At 41.4% G+C, this 19626-nt stretch overlaps 1 protein-coding gene across 1 annotated transcript in view; it reads right to left on the reverse strand.

The window, feature by feature from the left end:
- Positions 1–19626, reverse strand: part of CAMK2G (calcium/calmodulin dependent protein kinase II gamma) — a 117557-nt gene that overhangs the window by 20671 nt on the left and 77260 nt on the right. The window contains exons 8-13 of the mRNA XM_054163245.1: positions 18929–19012; positions 17952–18046; positions 15342–15464; positions 13359–13442; positions 12660–12702; positions 4647–4687 (exon numbers count right to left, since the gene is read on the reverse strand). Coding sequence (XP_054019220.1) covers positions 4647–4687; positions 12660–12702; positions 13359–13442; positions 15342–15464; positions 17952–18046; positions 18929–19012 — 470 coding nt within the window. The remainder of the gene's footprint in view (positions 1–4646; positions 4688–12659; positions 12703–13358; positions 13443–15341; positions 15465–17951; positions 18047–18928; positions 19013–19626) is intronic.

Raw genomic sequence — 19626 nt, forward strand, 5'->3', positions numbered from 1 at the left:
TTCACCATAACAATCTTTAAACAGTATGGCTTTAAGATCATTAGAAGTCCAGATACAGAAATAGGAGCATTAATTCCCGTCAGTCACTGCATGGATGTTACTTGACTCTTGGAGATTTTCTATGGATTCCCTGTTGGTTCACCTTGCTACTGTGCCTTCTCAGCCTAAGGCACACTTTCACAAACTGCTCTCAGCAGTCATGCCAGCCAACAGAGAACGCTGCCTTCCTCACATACGCTTTACTGGGCAAAGGGCAGGGAAAGCTGGTGCTCACCAGGCATAAGATGTACATTTACCACACCAGTCCTTACAAACAGCAGAACAAAAAGTATTTGGTGCCTCTCTGCAATTACATAGGATCAAGGCAGGTTTTACATTAACCTTGTCACACACAAAATCTGAATCTTTACTCTTTTTGAGCTCTCCTTTCAGCAATGCTTTTCAGCTTTTACTGGGAAAGAAAACTGCATGCAGCAGAGAGACCAGGTAGAAATTTTGCAGAGCATTGCAAATAAAAGCTGTTAAAATCTGCATCCCATAGCATTCTTCACAAGTATTTACATAATGTTACATTGGACCTGAAGAACATCACTGATGTAATTTTTTATCCCCTAATCACAAACCAAAGCACTCAGGGGAGGGGAAAAAAAATAAAAGAAAGGAAATATGGAAGTGACAAAGTACTTGTAGAAGAACTAATTTTAAAATACTTACAATTAGTTGCTTAATTAAAAAATAACACTTGCACATTATCAAATTCTGATTATGAAGGTGCATATGACAGGCCTTGCTAGAACTGGAAACACAGGCATCCTCTCACAACAGTAGGAAGGGTGTTTTGTCTCTGGGCAGCACTGTTTGAGGCGCTGCCCAGAGACAAAAAACAAAACCGAAAATCAACCACGAAACCTGGGCCTTCCTTGTTGCTGTTCCACCAGCTTGCATCCAAATTCTGTCTGAAGAAAGTGAGTGCAGCACTACCAAAGGTTCAGTGAGCAGTGACAATTTAAGATTCAAGGCAGTTTAAATCATTCATTATTTAAGATAATGGAAAAGTTCTCAGGTGCCAGGCTGATGAAATATCTACCAATTAGCAGAATTGGTACTTGAAATAGACACAGCAGTGAAAAATAAAAAACCCAGGAATGCTTCAAACAGATTTTGGAAAGGAATTTGCCAAAATAACCCCAGCATGGACATCTCTACTGGAATTAAAAAAAAACAAAAACAAAAAACCATTTCCTTCCCATCCTCCCCTTCTGCGGGGCAGCTTCCTCCCCACTTCTAAAATGGTGTGATGTAAGTAAAATGCATTTATCCTCATTACTTTAGTGTTAAGTTTTCTTCAGCAAAGAATTAAAGCCAATTCCTACAGAAACAAAAACTGTGATATTTTTCCCCCTCTAACATATCAGCTGAACACGACTCACACCAGATGCTCATATGCCACACGAACATCATAGCTTTCCTGATCATTTATGCTAAATCAGCAACATGCTGCACCTTGCATCAAATACTCACCAACACACACTTTCATCGAGGTCTTGGGAATAATACATGACAAAGACATGTAGGCCTCACTGAAACTTACCTAATACTATGCAATAAAACATCCTACTGTATTTGTCAAAATAGTGCAGCATTCTAGCTTAGATAGCTCTGAATGCCAGCCAAAAGGAAGGGAAAGTCACCTTGAATAAGAAGTAAATTAAGAAAAACTAGCAATGTGGGGTTTTTTCTCCTCAATGGGTTTCAAGCAATTAATTTTCACTCTAGTATAATTATCAGTTTGTTGAAGAAATGTTATTTCTGTTCTCATCTACTATGTGAGTATCTGTGGCAACACACTCATGGAGCACAGTCAACCTTGACCAGATAAAGCCAGTGAAGACACTGAAGCACATTTTCTCTCAAATCTCTATAGAAATAAATTTCCAACGAGGTTTTAAGAAACAAGAAAGCAAAAAAGTGAACCACCAAGCAAACCAAGAGTCTCCATATTTGGAGGGAACATGAGAACAGCCTAACCGCATGGCACGTGGTCAGCAGCAGACTACAGTTAGAAACACATAGTGCACTGCTTGTTCTAAATCGATCTTTGATGTTAAATTATGCACATAGGAAGCGGAAGTCAAAAAGATACCACAAAGCGGAAAATCTGTTTGGTGTTCAGGTCATAGTATGCATGCTCTGCACTACTGCAATTGGCAGAAAACCAGTTTGCTACAAATAATGCAGGATCAGTTCACAGAATGGTTTGGAAGGAACTTTAAAAATCATCTAGTAAAACACCCCCCATCCTCACCTCCTGCTAGAACACATGGCTCAAGGCCCCATGCCACCTGGCTCTGAACACTTCCAGGCTTGAAGCCTCCACAACTTCTCAAATATGGGATTTTCTTAACCCAACCCATCACTGTCACAAGTTTGCTGTTGGAACTACCTAGGATAAGAAAAATCAATGGGAGTAAAATGACAAGTTTTCTGCAAAAGGAGGCAACAAAAGCAGGCTGGTCACAATGGTGAGGTCATCAACCAGACAATGACCAGCAGAGACTACTGCACAGCAGCTAAGTGTGCCAGCACTGCTCCCATAAGCAAATGGAAGTAGTAAAAGGCTACACTTCTATGGGATGGCTAACTGAAAACAGTACTGTACAGGTAGACAGCAGGGGCAAACAAGGAAATAAGCATGTGGCCACAGAAATCCTACAACGGAAGTGTTAAAGGATTGTACTACAAAAACACCTGCTCTCTATCTTGTCCAAACTTGGCACGAGGGGGAAGCGACTTCTGCTTTCAGAAGTCTACATTGTTGAGAAGAAATGCGTAACTGCTGAGTTTTAAGACTTACAAAAATGAGGATTCGAAGACCACACCTGGAGATGGCTGCCATTTAGGGAAACAGGAAGCTTCAACAACTCTTCAGTGAGTTCTCAGGGTCAGGTTGATGCCCCATATGGACACCACTCAGATTCACACTGCAGAGCAAGACTAACACTTAGAAGTAATGAAGTTGCATGCAAACTCTTGACTGTGGGTCTCCAGTGTCATGCAAGAGTACAGAAGAGCTTCCTAGAGGGCATACAGTGAATGCTGTGCTTTCTAATCTATCTTCCACTTTATGATGAGTATTAAGTTACATATATCAGGAACAACATACCCTGTGAAAAGCTGAAGAACACTTCACATCAGCTAGAAAAGCAAATCCAGCTTTACCCTTTCCACAGACGAAGACACTGTGTTGTCAATGAATAACACACCACAAGCTTTCTATGGAGCTGGAAGTCCCTAACATACAGGTCTCCTTGTAACTACGTGACCAGGAAGTTGTGCCTCAAAACTTGTGTGCATGTCATCTATTCATTTCTGGAAGATTATGACCCAAGTTGTAGCACTTCCTGAGAGCCTGTTGGAAATCAAGAATCATGAGAAGGAAGTAAAATCTATGTAAACATGTTAACTGCTGCTTTTCTCTTGCCATATTGAGATTCTGAAGAAATTATCTGCTGGCTCTAAATTCACAACACTTGGGATCACCCACTGATTCCACTGGGGTTTCACTGTAATGTTTTCCGTATCAACAGATGTGACAGCTCAAACACATTTGCTGCAGTAGTGTGCACATGTTCAATGCATGTTTCTCCAAGGGACAACACAACTGCTCTGAAAACACCTCTTTTCCAGCAGCCTGCTTGTATTGCGATTCCTCTGAAAACACAGCATTGTCAAAATGGACAAGGGCTAAGAGAGCAAGAGAGAACAAGTGTGCTGGTCCTGCAACGGGCATGTTAGTGCCCCAGCTTGGGGAAAATGAAGGCTGTCCACAGTGCAACACCAGGAGAAGAACTATTCCATCTAATGGCTCTAAAGAAAGCTTTGGACTTCAAATGGAAATGCAAGCAAATAAACCAAACCCTACTTTCCCATGTGGAAGGCAGTTATCCTCTGGAACAGTTAGGGGGAGACAGTGCACTAGTCTCAAACTGTCTCTGTTCCAGTAATGGTAATTTTGAAAAGGCCAGTTTGTCCTCCAGAACTAATCTATGCACAAAGAGGGAACTTGAAGTGGAGCAAAAAAATTCTCCTTAGAAGGGAAGAGAAGAGTGTCTTGCCCTCAGGGACACGGACAACACTCTAAGTAAGACTCAGTTTCCATTCTGTCCGAACATGAACATCTGTAGGCTCCCCCTTCTTCTTCCCAGCTTCTGACCAGGGGGCAGACCAAGAGATTTCCATGAAATCTGCTAAGTATCATCAATCTCTGACAATCGCTCTGTGCAATTTTGATACCCAGAAGCATTCTGCACTGAACAGAACAGACTAGCCAGAGGCACGTTTCACACTTGAGCAAGTGGTTGGTCCTTCTAATCCACAGGATTGATCAGTTCTTCATGCTTCAGAGAAAGGGGGAAAAGAAATCTCGCTGGTATAATAGTGCACTTAGCTAGTTGTGTGATGTATAAGGTGCATGTAAGGAACAATAAGATCCCACCGAGGGCTCCATAACAATACACTGAACACAACAATCCCAGCCACAAGACAGGGCTGTGGTTTTACCCTGGAAGGGGATGGGCACCAGAGAAAGTGGTTGCCTCCTGTTCAGATAGTGGGAGAGACAGTGAAATGGGAAAGCAAGAACTTACCTTCACTCCATCTGATTTCTTGTTCAGCAGACTTTTGGCAGCTGTGGAGAGAAGCAGAAGTCAGTCAGATTTTGGTTTCAAGACTATTCTTTCTCTTCCCACTTCCCCCAAAACTGCATGGACAGAAGGACAGACATTCTGCTATTTCCTCTCAACAGCGAGAGACCTGGAAAACAGGCAGAGTAACTCATCAAGTCATCCTGACAGCAGAAGTTACCCATACTGTCTATTGCTCACCTATTTAGGCAAAAATACTCCCAGTTTCACTATCTTAGAAAGACCAAGCCTAAAATAAGACTTTAGAGCTCCTCTGTTTCAGTCTTCCACTTGCACACTGTGACCTCATCCAGAAGTACCAGCAGTTACAGGGGGAAAAGCAAAAGAAATATGCTAGATCTTTACAACAGGATAAAGGCTTTACCCTCAAGTGCAGCCATTCACATAACAGACTTCTCTTATAAAGGGGACTCTGATAAGGCAGAGGCCTCCTAATTACTGCTATTCAGTTACTCTGGAGAAACATCTGGATAGCTGAAAGGAAGAGACTGGAGAAGTGCAAAAGGCAGCATCAGATAACTGTTCAAATGAAAAAATGAAAGAAGAGAAAACTAGGCTGAATTTCTTCACTGAAGGATAAAGATGCTCTGCTGTGCTCAATTTGAACAACTGGCAGTAGCAATAAAAGTAAGAGCATGATAAGCACAGACAGGGAGCCTGCAACAGATGCCTGGCAAAAGGCACACTTGGGACTGATGAAAGAGATGCTTCATCTTTTACGGGAAAGCGGTATATTGATGACTGCCAACAGCAGGACTCCATGCACAACTTCAACAGATATAAAACATCACTTGCCTACACGTAAAGAATATATTTACAATTGCTTCAATTTCTATAAACAGCATATTGGAGAACTATTGGGCCAACAAGCTGATAAACTTCTCCTAAGCAGCTTCTGGGAAGCGTATGGGTCTGCGTTCTTGACCTGGACACTGGCTCCAGCAAAGATGGGGCCTAGAGAAAAGGCAAATCCTAAGAAAGTGCTCACATGACTGCTTAAAGGCTTCACTCCCCAAAACAAGCTGACCACTTTGTGCACAGAGTGCTCAGTCTCTCTAGCAGTAAAATTAGACAAAAATGGGTCTCTATTGCTACATCCAAGCAACTGTTCAAATTTTATGTCTTTCCTACCTTCCCCCCTACCACATGACCCTACAGATATGAATTAATTAGACAATATTAGCTGAGATAGAGCAAATAACTACAGTGTCTTCTCACAGTAAAGAGGTGTATTAGAAGTTTATTAAAATCTCTGAATTGGTCTTCCTAATTCTACTCCCTAGTGCAAGTATAAAGCCTTCATTCCTGCTGTTAGAAATCATCCAAGGACACTGGAAGAACCTCATCCAGAGGTTTTCTGACGGTACCGTGTCAAATCATAATGCTCCAATATGCATGCATGAAGGTGGACAGAAAAGTGACGCAAGCAACTCATCTGCCATGCAACAGTTTATTTGCTGAGTGTATACATACTGAAGCACCTCAAGACTGTATGTAACAAGTAAGTTCTTGCCACCTTCATGGCATGATGAAGAATAGCTTGATTACAAGCGCAAGTGAGAAGAACAAGGTGACCATGGAGTCAAAAGGGGTCCAGTGTTTATACCACACATACATCAAGGCATCTCACACAGCAACTTTTGCAATCAAGAAACTGTTACTGCATTAAAACACTTCAGAAGGCGGAAAGGATTCTGCAACTCAAATATCACAAATGGGACATCCTTGAAGTGAAAAAACCCCACCAAAATATCAGAGGAGGATAACAGCACTGCCCTATGTCCTGGGAATAACCCAGAAGCAAGCTGGGAAGCACCATTTTCCACACTTTCTGCAGTTTCCTCAGAATCTCACATTTGTCTGCAGACAGAAGACACCTAAAATCACATCGTACAGTATTAAGGCAAATTCTTCTGCGAGCTTCTCTATGCAGCCCAGTGCTATGTGTTCCGCAGTGCGGCTGCCTGTCTAGCGTGTACCTCTACACAGCACACACTGTTCTCTCAAAGGCCTGTCAGCATCCCAGCACTGCAGGCAGAAACTCACTCTGTGGCATATTTAGTTCATGCACCATGCTGTGGTTTGTAAGGACAACTGGAGACCCCATGAAATACATCCATAAGCAAAGACGACTCCAGACATCTCAGACAACAGGGAGACATACACCCACAGATCAACCTGTACCTGAGACAGAAATTAAAGGTGATGCTAGTGGAATTTCTGCAGCAAGCAAGAGATAAGACTTCTTCTAACAAGAATCACTTTGAAGCCAAGCAGCACCCCCCAACACACATCTTAACAGAGACACAGCAGGAGGGGGAAAATGCAAGGACATATGAAGGCAGATTCTTTACTTATCAGGAAATGGTACTCCATCCATGCTCTACAGTTTTCCAAGCATGAAACACTAGTTGTTGGGGTTTTGTTGTTTTTTTTTTCACCACTCTTCCTGATTCCCCTACACATTCAAGGGATTCAATTCCCTCTACTCAGTGAGTTAAGAGTTCCTCTACAATGAAGCAACATAAAGGCATGGGCAGCTAACTCAGTAACTGAAAAGCACAGTTCTGTTCTTGATTTTAACTAGACACCCTCTGGTTAATCTCTGAAGAGAAACAGAAGGGCCCTCTCCTGCATACACCCTGTATACTCCTTCCTCTGCTTGTATTTCTGAGTTTTGGCATCCATAGGAAACAGTCTGGGCTCTGGATCACACTTCTGCCAAAACCATAAATTCCTAATACTGAACTCATAAGCCATAAACACTAGACACTCTGGATGTACCAGAGCCAAGGTAGGCAATAGAGAGGGAATTTCTGAGAGAAAAACCCACTCCAAACAGCTATTGACAGTACATGCCACTCAGCCTGCCTCAAGTTTGTCCTGTCCCTAGCTGTCATATCTTAGTTAAGGTTCCAGAGTATTTTTTAGGATGCAGGGATAACACTGAGGTCGCTTTTATTAAGTCTGATTAACTCATGATGTTAGTATAACAAACAAGTCAAGTTCTGCCTTCTAAAGACAAGCATTTACATATGGAAGAATTTTGGACTTTGCTAAGATCTGCTTATGAAAATGAAATCATGTCAACAGAGGATTCCTAGTGACACAGAGAGTTGCTGCTTGTCATCCTTATATTTTCAGTTCAAAGAAAGTCAGATTAACTCATTCTCAACTTGATGTCATTTCTGGGGCTCACCACAAGCTGACAGTCAATATATAGGCACAAAGCACCACCTCTGGCTACCATTACAAACAATGCACATGAATGCAATGTAACTTCAAGAGCAGCTATTTATTAAAGATAAGGCCGAGCAAAGATCGACAACTCTCTGCCACAATGGCTATTCAGGCAGAAGTCACACTAGAAGCAGCCATTTAAACACAGCAAAGTAATTTTACAGAACACAGTAACTTTTGTGTTTTCTATCCTCACTCTGGTTTGTCCCAGCAGTCTCCTTCCTCTTAAATTGTCCAGTGATTTGCTACAAGTATTTGTTGCAATAATAATTGCACAGGAACACTATGCACTAAATGAGAGGCCAATAGATAGACGTCCTGTTTGAATAGGGTAACTTCCTGGCAGAATCCATAGTGGGGACTCTTGTTGTAAAGTTTATTTTTATTTTAATTGTGCTGTTAAGTCCCTCTGCCTCCTAAATGACACCACTGTTCCAGAAATGTATCTGAGCAATAGACAGGGAGCATTTAACATTTCCACCCTCAATGGAAAGTCTTCCATGAAGGCTTCTTTTCCTTAGCAAGACCAGAGTGATTCTGTTCAAAGACCTGCTACAGGATAGACAAGGGGTCATAAAAAGCAGTCAATCTTTTCAAAATACTTTTTGAAAGAAGCAGAGAGAGCAGGCTAGAGCCAGGCAGAACAGCAGGTAAAATGCCCAACCTGATTTGGATTGATAGGATGCCTAGACATAGGAGATGCTTTCTTTCCTACCCAATTCATGTCATCAGGCACAGCCAATGTCTAGCACTATGCACATACTTCCAAAGTTTTGGGAGAATTTCAAGGGTAGGTAGTGTTTGAAGATGCAAACTCATCTTCCAGACATGCCCCAGTGGTTTTAAGATAAAGATTAATAGAGGGAGCATTCACAGAAACAACCCCCTGAAATACACAAGCCAGTAGTGTCACCTGGCATAAGCCACAGAGCTCCATATTTTCATCACTGAATTCACACTAGGAGGTTAGTGTTCACATGAGCCACATGATACAAATTTCTGCTCCTGAACAGATATCTACATAATTAACACAACACAGCAGAAACTTCAAAGTTTAACTTTTTAATTTTACAATTGTAACTTTCCTTTGGCTAAAGGAAAGAACCCAAATTCCAATCTGAGTATATGTGTGTGTGCATATACACACACACAGACACACACACATATGCACACACAACATAGCAAGACAATCAGTTTCACAAGCCGTCCTGGCAGACAGGTGTAACAGGACACTGAAATCCTTCAATACCACTTTGGTGTTTCCTTCTTGCTCTTCAGTCAGCTCAAAACCAACTCTGCATAGGTTACACCAAACATGCACAGGCATCTTCAGCCCTTCTCTACTTACTTAGAAAGCACTCTGCTTCCTGAATCTCCCTCCAGCCTCCCTCAATCTCACCTATCCAGTTAGAAAGTTGGAGTTAATAAGGGTGTGAAGCCACGTTATGAATTCCAGCTATTGCCACAAGCTGCCATAACTTCCTTACAAAACTGACTTGAGCAAGAAGTGACAATTCCCAAGGAAAAAAAAGCTCTTTCTGAAGATGTCTGTTTCTAAGATGAATAGTGTCCATCATTTCACTCATTTTGTAGGAGGCCTGCTTACAGGCCTCTACATAAATGAGTCCAGGAATGCTTAAATACTGTAACTGTCAGGAACTTCTGAAAATCTTGCCAACTTTCTCCTAGTAGTAAATTTGCATTTACTTCTCAGAAGGTGATTCAGGAGTTTCTTGCATGTGATCTAATCAACTCACTACTTCTGTATTCTCTATGTGAATGCAGTGATCAGTGTTTTCTTGAACCATCTGAATATCAAAAGCCACAAGTGGCAGTCAAATCATCCTGCGTATTCCCAAGTGTGACTCTAAAGATCCCACAGCGAAGTTTAGGTTGTAATATTCTCTCCTGCAGCTAAGTGAATACTTACCAGAGCATGGACAAAAGCTACAAACCCTTTCTAACCAGGCTGGCTTCTCCTGAATGGAGTGCAACTGTATCTGTCTTTAACAAATAGCCTACAGCTGACCTGAGATAATCTTTTCAAAAGAATCACAACCAGCTAATATTAAATTGTAGGAACTGACCTGGAGCAAAAGGCACCTAGCAAGCAAGAGATAACTCGGAACAGAACTATTATTTTTTTAATTGGTCTCTAGAAGATGTATGGAAATTTTTTATAGGAAAAGAGAGTAGTGCTACAGACTCTTTAAGCATATAATTTATCACAAGCTGAAACCACACTGTCAAATGAAGGAACTCCAGATTACAAGAAGTGTGGCAGAGGAGATAACGATGACAACGGGATTAAAGAAGGCTTCTCTTATTTCCTGCAGATAGTACTATCATGCCTAATTAATTGATACCACAGTCACATGAGCCTTCACTTTCCTCTTGGCTCAAAACATCTGTGAAGAAGCTTTTAGAAGATCTTATCCCCAGACGGGAAGAAGCTTTTCTCTTCATAAATCTAGCTGCCTGTCTGCTGGAAATGAGGCTTTTAGAGACCCAGGAGACAGTGTCAACAAATTAAAGAAAACAAAAACTCCTTAAGGTCTTCAGGGAAAGAAACAAGTACTATTTCAGAACTTTACAAGCACAGTTGGATGTTCTGTCTATCATGATAGCAAAAGTCTCAGCTCAACCCAAAAGGTCCCACACAGACTTATCAATTTCATTTAGCATGCCTTTACTCTTCAATTCCAGAAAATTGGTGTATCTCAGCTGCAGCAATTAAAAAACCTAAGTAAATTAAATACTACTAATAAAAAGTCAAGCTCATATTACACATAGTCCTGCAAAGAAAACAAGAGTACCTGACCTCTCTGCTTTCAAAACATATCAGAGTATTAGGCATTGCTACTATGCACAGAGGCTACAAATGCTTTGCATCTAATTTGCAACGTTTCTTTCTGGACAGTATTTCAGAGCCAATATTACCTGGGAGCACAGCTTATAATCAAAGCAGAACTCAGTGACACTGAGAACTCTGTGCTCACTATGGGCCACCTAGGATTTCCTTTTCTTCAGCTGTTAACTGAAGCAGATCCAGCAGCTTTAGCCCTTGAGACAGAGAAGAATGAACAGAACAAGCGTCTTCCTCCTCAGGAATAAGTGGATGTATAGGTCCCACACCATTAAGGAGAACCCTTCTCTAGGCATTTCATGTACTCAAAATCTGGGTCACAGGAGATTTTCTTACCCAAGCACTTCTGCAGCTTCATTAGAAGTGACAACATTTGCAGACTAAAAGCTAATCTAAAACTGCTATTAAAAAAATATGAAAAATTAACTCTTCGGCTACTTCGGAATCATCAATTAGATGACATTAAAACTGCCTCTGTGAATAGATCAAAAATAGTTCACACCAGCAGAAAGCCCAAGAAATTGTTAAGTTTTGTACAGTCCTGCAGAAGCCCAGTCACTGTACCATAGCTCTTCAGTTACTGCAGAATCATTCTCAGAAAACAAGGTGTAACTTTTAAATCCTGCAATAACACAATCCCAGAACAGGTGAATGGAGAAAGTTATTCTGTCCCTTTCAGGCCAAACTGTCAGAAATGCAGTGAAGAGAAACCGCTGTAGCCACAAGTAGTCCTGGCATATTGGCACAGGTTCATCAGAAAGCAAGAACCAAGGGAAAACAGTTCTGAAGTTCCTGGAGGTGGTCTCTTAATTGCAGCTTGATTTCACACACTTCAATTATTTTTTAAACCATAAATAAGAACAAAAATGCCATCTTGATATCACAAAAAATATATACATGAATCTATACTTTGAATGCTGGAATGATTATTTCATAGGAGTTTTCATTCCTATTAGAAGTTTAATGTAACGTCACCCAGAAAGTAAATATTGGTATCCACCATTAGTAAATGGCCACATGAAATTAATACACTTCCATTTCATTCATCATCACTCATAAATCATACAGCAGACTCCCACTTAAAAGTAACTGTAAGTCAGGTGCAATAAAAATCTGGCTGATGCATTCAATGACTGCTCTTTTTAAAAGAGAAAGAAAAATGGCAAAGAAAGCAAACAATCCCATGAATCAAAAGCACTTGCAAAGGGAGGTGTTCCAGCCTAATGGAAATGAGCACAGATAAGACTGCATCACCTAGATGTGCTGAGCCAAGACAATCATCTTCCAAAAAGCAATGATTTGCATGTTGAGATTTGCATTTTCAGTAAGCGCACTATGTAATGCAGTTGGGTGGGAGCCAGACAATCAGTTATTAAGCTTGAAAGGATGAAAACCACTTCTGAGACGCCAAGAAGGAAAACTCTAATAGCTAAATGCTTCAGACCCACTTTTGATGAGTCAGAGTGATACTATAACCTCACCAATATTTTTACTTGCCCTGTGTCCCTCCCTCAGGTCTAAAGAAATCACTGCTACCTAGTAAGAGTTCTTGACTCCTGGTTTCAGATGAGAAAGCTAACAAATGCCAGCTATAATTCCTCAAAAATAATAAGTCAAAATATCATGAGAGAACTGTGGCAGCTGACTTTATTTCTGTTTTCTACCAGACTACAGCACCATGTGCTTCTCCCCAGACAAATAATTTCCTATTTCACACTTGTCACTAGCCAAACCAAAGCAACAACCAGCACATCACGATGAACTGTGAGAACATTACCTTCCCTCTACTCAAGCCCAAAACACTCACACAAAACAAAACCAAGGAAGGATTTGGAACAACAAGAATTTACCTGAAAAATTCCGAGATACAAGCATCGTTGTGAGGATTGCACCCTGTGAGGAAGAGAAAGCAGGGTTAACAGACAGTGCTACTCACCTCAGGAAGGGGCTGGCCTTACTCATGCATCAGGTACCAAAGCAGAGGTATCCCAGTGCTACCCTAGTAAGTCCTAGTGTATCCAGGATTCCCACATGTGAATGCTGGGTCTGACATGGGACTCCTTGGAGTCCTGCCCTTCTAGAGCAGCTGCTAGAACTCAGGCAAGATAGCTTAGGAAACCTAAACTGGGACTAAGAATTATGCTTAGACACAAGAGAATCATTGTAGAGTCATAGTCCTATTTTTTAGCCTTCATACACAAACCAGAGACTTTGCCTCAGCTACAAGCAACTGATATGCTGTCTCTAGGACACAAGACTGATGAGAGCTAAAAGCCCCAGGATTTAAGAATTAGTTGCTTTACTTCAACTCTCTTGAAGAAAATAGCAATGATTATATAGTAGAAAACTCCTGGGAAACTTACTGCTCTAGAGAAAGAAGTTAGCCTCAACACTACTTTAGCCCCCTGTACCGGAGGACCACATAAGGTACTTCACTAACATTAGTGAGCTGATCATAAAAAGAAAGCAAAAAGAATAAATAATGTTGCCAGGAAGGTATTAACCCCAAAATCAGTCATTTAATATTTAAGTCAAACTAACATACTTACCTTTAGCTTCCTTCTAGCATTGAACTTTCTCAAGCATTCCACAGTCTCCTGCCTGTGCATCATTGAAGCAACAGTGGATCGTTGCTGAAAAAAGGAACAGCAAAAGATCAAGAACATACCCTAATCAAATCAGCCAGGAGAGTTTACTCCACTTGCACACAACCATGACATGCATGGCAAAGCTGCTCACCACTGTACAGCTGCAAAATACTGCAGCTAGTTCAAAACTTAAGTATTTCCCAATATGGCAAGACATGTTAAGTCAAGGCTAGCCATTACAGGACTGTGCCCAGAAAACTCTATGACTTAGGTACAGGTGAGAGTCAATGCTCTCTGCCTCTCAGCCACACAAATGGATCAAGACAGTAAGATGAACAAGCATACCCATGGGGGCCTGAGTTAGAAGTACAACATAAAAGATCTGGGTTGCATTAGATACAGCTCTAAGTGGAAGTTCAAAGCCATAAGTGAATACTAGTGAGTGGTAGCCCTCTCAGTCACAGCAATTCCCTGAATCTAAGTGCTTGACTAGCAGAGGCCTCAACATATGTGCAACAGTTTTGCAGAAATTGATATTCACTGCCTTAGAGGAAAGATCATATAGTTCATTGTGCCAGTGTAAAACCCTGAGCATAACTTGTAGCTAGTGATGTACACATATCACCCACAATAGACTGGGATTCCACCTGCTGCAAAAAGATAACATCCCAGAAGTGTTGCTAGTAATTGAGAGCACATGAGGAAACCAGAGATTGATACTGCCAGGCATTTCGAGGACATGAGGAAATCAGAGACTAATGCCAAAATAGTGTCTCCTCTTGCATAGAGCCACAAGCCTAAATTCCCTTTACAAGGACAGTGGGTGAATTACTAACTGTCCTCTAACATGTTTGGTGGCCGCTGCTCATGCAGCCTCATTAGGAGTGACAGCAATGTCCAGTTGTTCAGTGTGGACCTACAAGAGTCAGACTAAGAAAAAACTGAGTTAACTGGAGGCAGTTTGGGTGAGAGGGTGAAATGGCTGTGAAGTGAAATCAAACTCCCCATAACTCAGGAAAGCTTCTCTTCTATATTATGTTGCCACAGAGAATGAGTTATTGCAATATATACAGCTTTGGCTACAGGCTTTGGGACAAAAGTTAGATACACAGCAACTGCTATTGATTGCAGGTGTGCAAGGGGGTGGGGGAGGGAAAGAGATGTGAAGTCTCAGTTAGTGTGAAGTTTTGACTTCCAAGAAGCCTGCATCATTTTACAGCAGACAACATTCTTGTTACACAGATGTTCATGCAGGTAAGTTTACATTGCTAATTATTTGCTTTGTGGCAGGAAATAACTCCACAATTTCTCAAGAACAAATAAGCAAGGAAACACAGACATTCTAGAAAGCAGAAGCAGATTTAGGTGGAACTATTTCCTCCTGCAGAGACAAAAAAATGCACCACTACTGCTCTTCCGTATGACCACTTACAGCTACATTCTGGGATTTCTTTGCCAACTTGGCCAAAGATGAAAAATATTTCTGTGTGGGATCTGGCAAGGCAGAAACTAAATACGCAGAAGATCAAAATTTTTTTTGCTGATTTCAGGTTTACAGCCAGTTAAACTGCAGCAAAGGACAAATGTCCCAACATCACAAAGATGCAATGTAATAAACTGAAGTGGAGATGAAGAACAAAATAATCCTAAAGTATTTTGTCTGATGACAAACTCCACCTGACATTTTAGGATGATATGGATTGGAAGAGGAGATGTCGTGAAAACCAGAAACTTCACAGAACTTCTGGAAGAGTAAGGGTTTATTTCTTCTACAGTAGCAATGAAAGTACCACAGCATAACAAAGTTAGCTTGTTGAAGGTCAGCCTCCAAGAAAACCCCACAACTTGAAATGTTTAAATTATTTTTCCTCTGCAGCTAAGTCTTCTTGACATGTCAGTTCAGAGTAAACCACAAATCAGTGTGTAATAGAGGAAAACACTTACGCAGACCCATGGATGTTTGAGAGCCTGATCAGCTGTGATGCGCTTTGCTGGGTTTATTGTCAGCATCTGGTTGATCAAATTCTTTGCTTCAGGAGTCACAGTGTCCCACTCCGGTGATGGGAACTGAAAGAGGAAGAAGGAACAGATGATGAATTGAAAATATCATCTACTAGAAGATATTCTCCCTCCTGCACAGCTGAATTCCAGCTTGTGCCCTTTTGATAGCAGGCTAATGTATTTGCACAAACTATCAAGTTTTGTGAAGATCCACAATGAACAAACTCATACAGAATCCAGCACATGAATGGTACCAGATAATAGGACACACCTGTACAAGTCACCAGACAAAAGGCTTTTGGGAATCACTTAGACCTTTGAATTTCTTTTATACTCAAAGAAAGTAAAGTCACAGATGGTTTTAACTGAGTTATGACATGAAAAAAAAAAAAGCACTCTCTTTTACCCCACCTTGTTCTTTCTCCAGCATGCTAAAAACCTGTAACAGTGTAACAGCATATGCAAAATCACTCTTAGCTACAGCAAAGCCTCATGAAAGTGAAAACCGCTCACAGAGAACACACGGTCAGGTCTACTTTCCCCACAATAAAGCACAATATCCTGGAACAGTACCAGTCGCTTAGGTGTAACAACGCTCCAGCAAGTTGTTAGCAAGCATGTACCACACCAGAAGTAATTACCTGGGGAGCAAGAGAGGTGTTATAGAGGACAGGAACACAGAAGCATGGAAATAAAAGAAAAGAATCTCAAGTATTGCAGCTGACCATCCATAAGGGGTACCTGCTCTCTCCTATAATTCTAGTAATGGTAAAGATTAAATATTTACAACATCCTCCAGGTGTTTGCGTGTGGTATAGAAAACAGCATGCTGAGATCAAATGCAGTATGTCCCACTCCTATGAATCTATGATACCAATGCAGGTGAACTTGAGAACACAAGGATAAATGTGTCTGCTGTCTTTAAACAGAGGGAAAGACCGATATAGCCTGAGAACATTTCCTTAGAGTATCACATTATTTACAAAAAGATAATCCCATTTGTTTTCTCCTGCATTTTGTGCTTTGCTCAGCTGGGCCATAAAAATGCACCCACCATATTTCATTTGCATATAATCTTATTCCTACATTCTCAGGCATCAGCAAGGCATTACACAATTTGTTCCGCAAACGCTGCAAGAGACTACTCAAAAATCATGATACTGAGTGTTTAAGCCAGGACACCTTCCCCCCCATCTGAACTCTACAATGCCTTGCAAAACTCCCACCCAACAGCACAAAACCAGTCCAGTGCATACAGGCCCCTCAGAGATGGGGTAACGACACCAGGAGCAGGCATGCCAGTAAAACTTGAGCTGCTTTCTACCAGGCAAACCAGGAGAGGAATCTACCGGAACTTGCTCAAAGCCAGGTCGATAGGAAACATCAGGCACTTTACTCATCAAGACATATGGAAAGAGTCAGACATTTAACCCCTGAAGTGTTTTGAAAATCCCCTTCGACACAATTAGCACAATACCAGTTCAAAGAAGAACAAGCAACACAGAAACATCAGGGGCAGGAAGGCAAGAGAAGAACACAAGTCTATTTAAGGCTATCAAGTACAAAGACATCACTTTCATTCAGGAAGCCACTGAGCCAGGACACAGAGTTAGGCAGATCTTTGTTCTCAACAGTAACAGTCACTGTCATGATCTTAGGCACAGAAGCTGGGAGATAACTGAGGTGAGGTCCAGCAGAAACCTCACACTTTTTTTCCCTCTTTTTTTAATACAAACCACAAGACAGCCTACAAATGAGCTCTCCAACTTCCTCTTGGTATTCATGCCCACAGGCTTTGTACTGTGATTTCCAAGAGTTCCTCCTTTCCTCCCAAGCCTCTCCTTAAACAGAAGGATTTATGTCAAACATTCAAGCTGTAGTACCTGAACCACGTATTACACCATCTTCTCCCCAGTACTAACCTCCTTGCTAACTCTCTCCTTCAGGCACTACTTTTTACACCTCAGTTTTGCTAAGCTCTGAGAATTGTTTCAAAAACTGCTTGGCTTTTTATCAGAGCCTCCAACCCACCACAATGATCCACACCACAAAGCCACACCTCCAAATGCTCCTTCCATTCAGTCTTTTCACTGGGCTCCACATTTTCCATGGCTTGAAAAAATTCCACTATGGCACTGAGGAGATCAGACACGATAATTTAAGTTGTTAGTATACAGACTCCTTCCATGTATTTTTATTTAGGCCTTGATAAAAACAGGCTCCTTCATTCATTCTTTTCTATACTCCCCTGAAAGAGCGAGCATTGACTATACCTGCAGCACTTTGTGGTAATGCACTAGAGGACAACATTTCCACCATCTGCATTTGCAACTCTGCATTTCCCTAACAACCAGTAACATCATGGTGTCCACTGTGATGCTTTCCATATACCCTTTCAGTCACCCAGGCAGTGAAGACAATGAGGTGTGAGAACACGCCAAACATCATTTTGCACAGTAGCTTGGGGCCTGCTGCTGGACACCAAGTAAGATAGTGTCATGTTTTGGATGGCTTCTACACCCATGCAAGTACTCAGCAAGAAAGTGCCCTTACGTCATAGGCTCCGGCTTTGATCTGCTGATACAGTTTGTGCTGATCTTCATCCCAAAAGGGAGGGTACCCCACTAGTAATATGTACAGAATCACTCCTGGGAGGGAGAGACACAGATACACTATGGTTAGGCTAATATGCCAATTATTCCTTCAGCCCCTTTTCCTTCCCTCCTGACAGTCCCCAAGACAGTGATTGCTATAGATTTTCATTTTACACAATATTTAGCCTTCCAAGGCCCCCAAACATACTACAAAAACCTCACCCTCTGCTGAACCTTAACCTGGCATTTTCCATTCAGTTCTTAACACCAGCTGACAGGAACTAGAACAAGGCGTATGATGCCCTTCAGCCCTCTTCTGGCTATCGTGGCTGGTGAGCCACAACTCCTAGTTGCTCTCAGGATAAAACAAAGCTACATCTCCTTGAGCTGCTCAGCAATAAGGGACTTTTTAGGAAGGACTACATTTTTAGATGCTTACTGTGCATGTTCCTGGAACAAAAATGACACTGATAAAGCTAATACTCCCGGCCTGTGGAGAACCATTTAGTCCATGTCAGGCAACACTGATATCACATATCTTAAAACTTATCAGTCCCAGATACGCTTACACTTCATTTTTCCCCTTTTATAAAGAAAATCAGCCCTCTTGAGTATTTCATCTTCTACACAGTTAGTGTAATAGGAAATTGCTACAGTTATCTGAACAACTGATTCTGTAAAGCATAAACAGGTCCTATCTCTTTAGTCTCAAACATTTGATAGATGTCCTGAGGAAGCAATTAGGAGCCAGAATCAAGTGAGTTCAGGCTCCAGTATTCACTCCATCTACACAAGGTGCTTATCCTCAAGTGTGCTTTCATCTCTCCACCAAATAAGAAGGAGCACTGCACACCCTCCCGGCAAGAGGTTATAGAGAATTGCTATTCCACATGAAACACTGCTCTTCAAGTGTAAAACATTTTGACAGAATCTTACCACATGCCCATATATCCACTGGTTTTCCATAAGGATCTTTTCTTAAGACTTCAGGGGAGAGGTAACCTGGAGTGCCAGCAAACCCTGCCAGGAAACGGATGACATGAAGTACTTTCAGTATCCAAGCAGAAGATATCTTGCCACATCACAAAATCTACCAATAGTAACCAAGTTCCAAAACCTATTTCCCACCATTCATCTTGTATTTGCTAGAGCTACCTCTTGGTAAACCAAGAGAAAGAGAAAAAAAAAGTCAGAGGGGATCAAGTGTCTGTGCATTGCAGGAAAAACAGAAAAGAAAGAGGGACTGTGTCAACCAGATGGACACAAACTCATATGCCAGGCCTTCTGTCATTGTTACATATAACGGCTTGGAGTTTGAAAACACAAGACACAGATGCGACATAACCGATTGTCAATGATGTGGGCAGACCAGAAGTCTTTACAGAATCTCCACAGCACTGCAGAGTCTCAGAGCTGATGTTTAGCCTGAGAAGGTCTCATTTCTAATTATGTTTTAGCTAAACAAAGATAAGGCCAGATCCAAATGTGCCTGAGAAAGGCCACGTCAAATCCATTTCTGTAAAAAGACCAAACAAAATTCCAGATGTCTACACTTGTGCAGTAGGAAAATTCAGATCAGGGTCTAAACATAGCAGCTGCATTTATCTGACACTAGCATCTACTGTAAATTCAGA

This window comes from Dryobates pubescens, chromosome 8 (assembly GCF_014839835.1).
Source record: "Dryobates pubescens isolate bDryPub1 chromosome 8, bDryPub1.pri, whole genome shotgun sequence".
NCBI lineage: Eukaryota > Metazoa > Chordata > Aves > Piciformes > Picidae > Dryobates > Dryobates pubescens.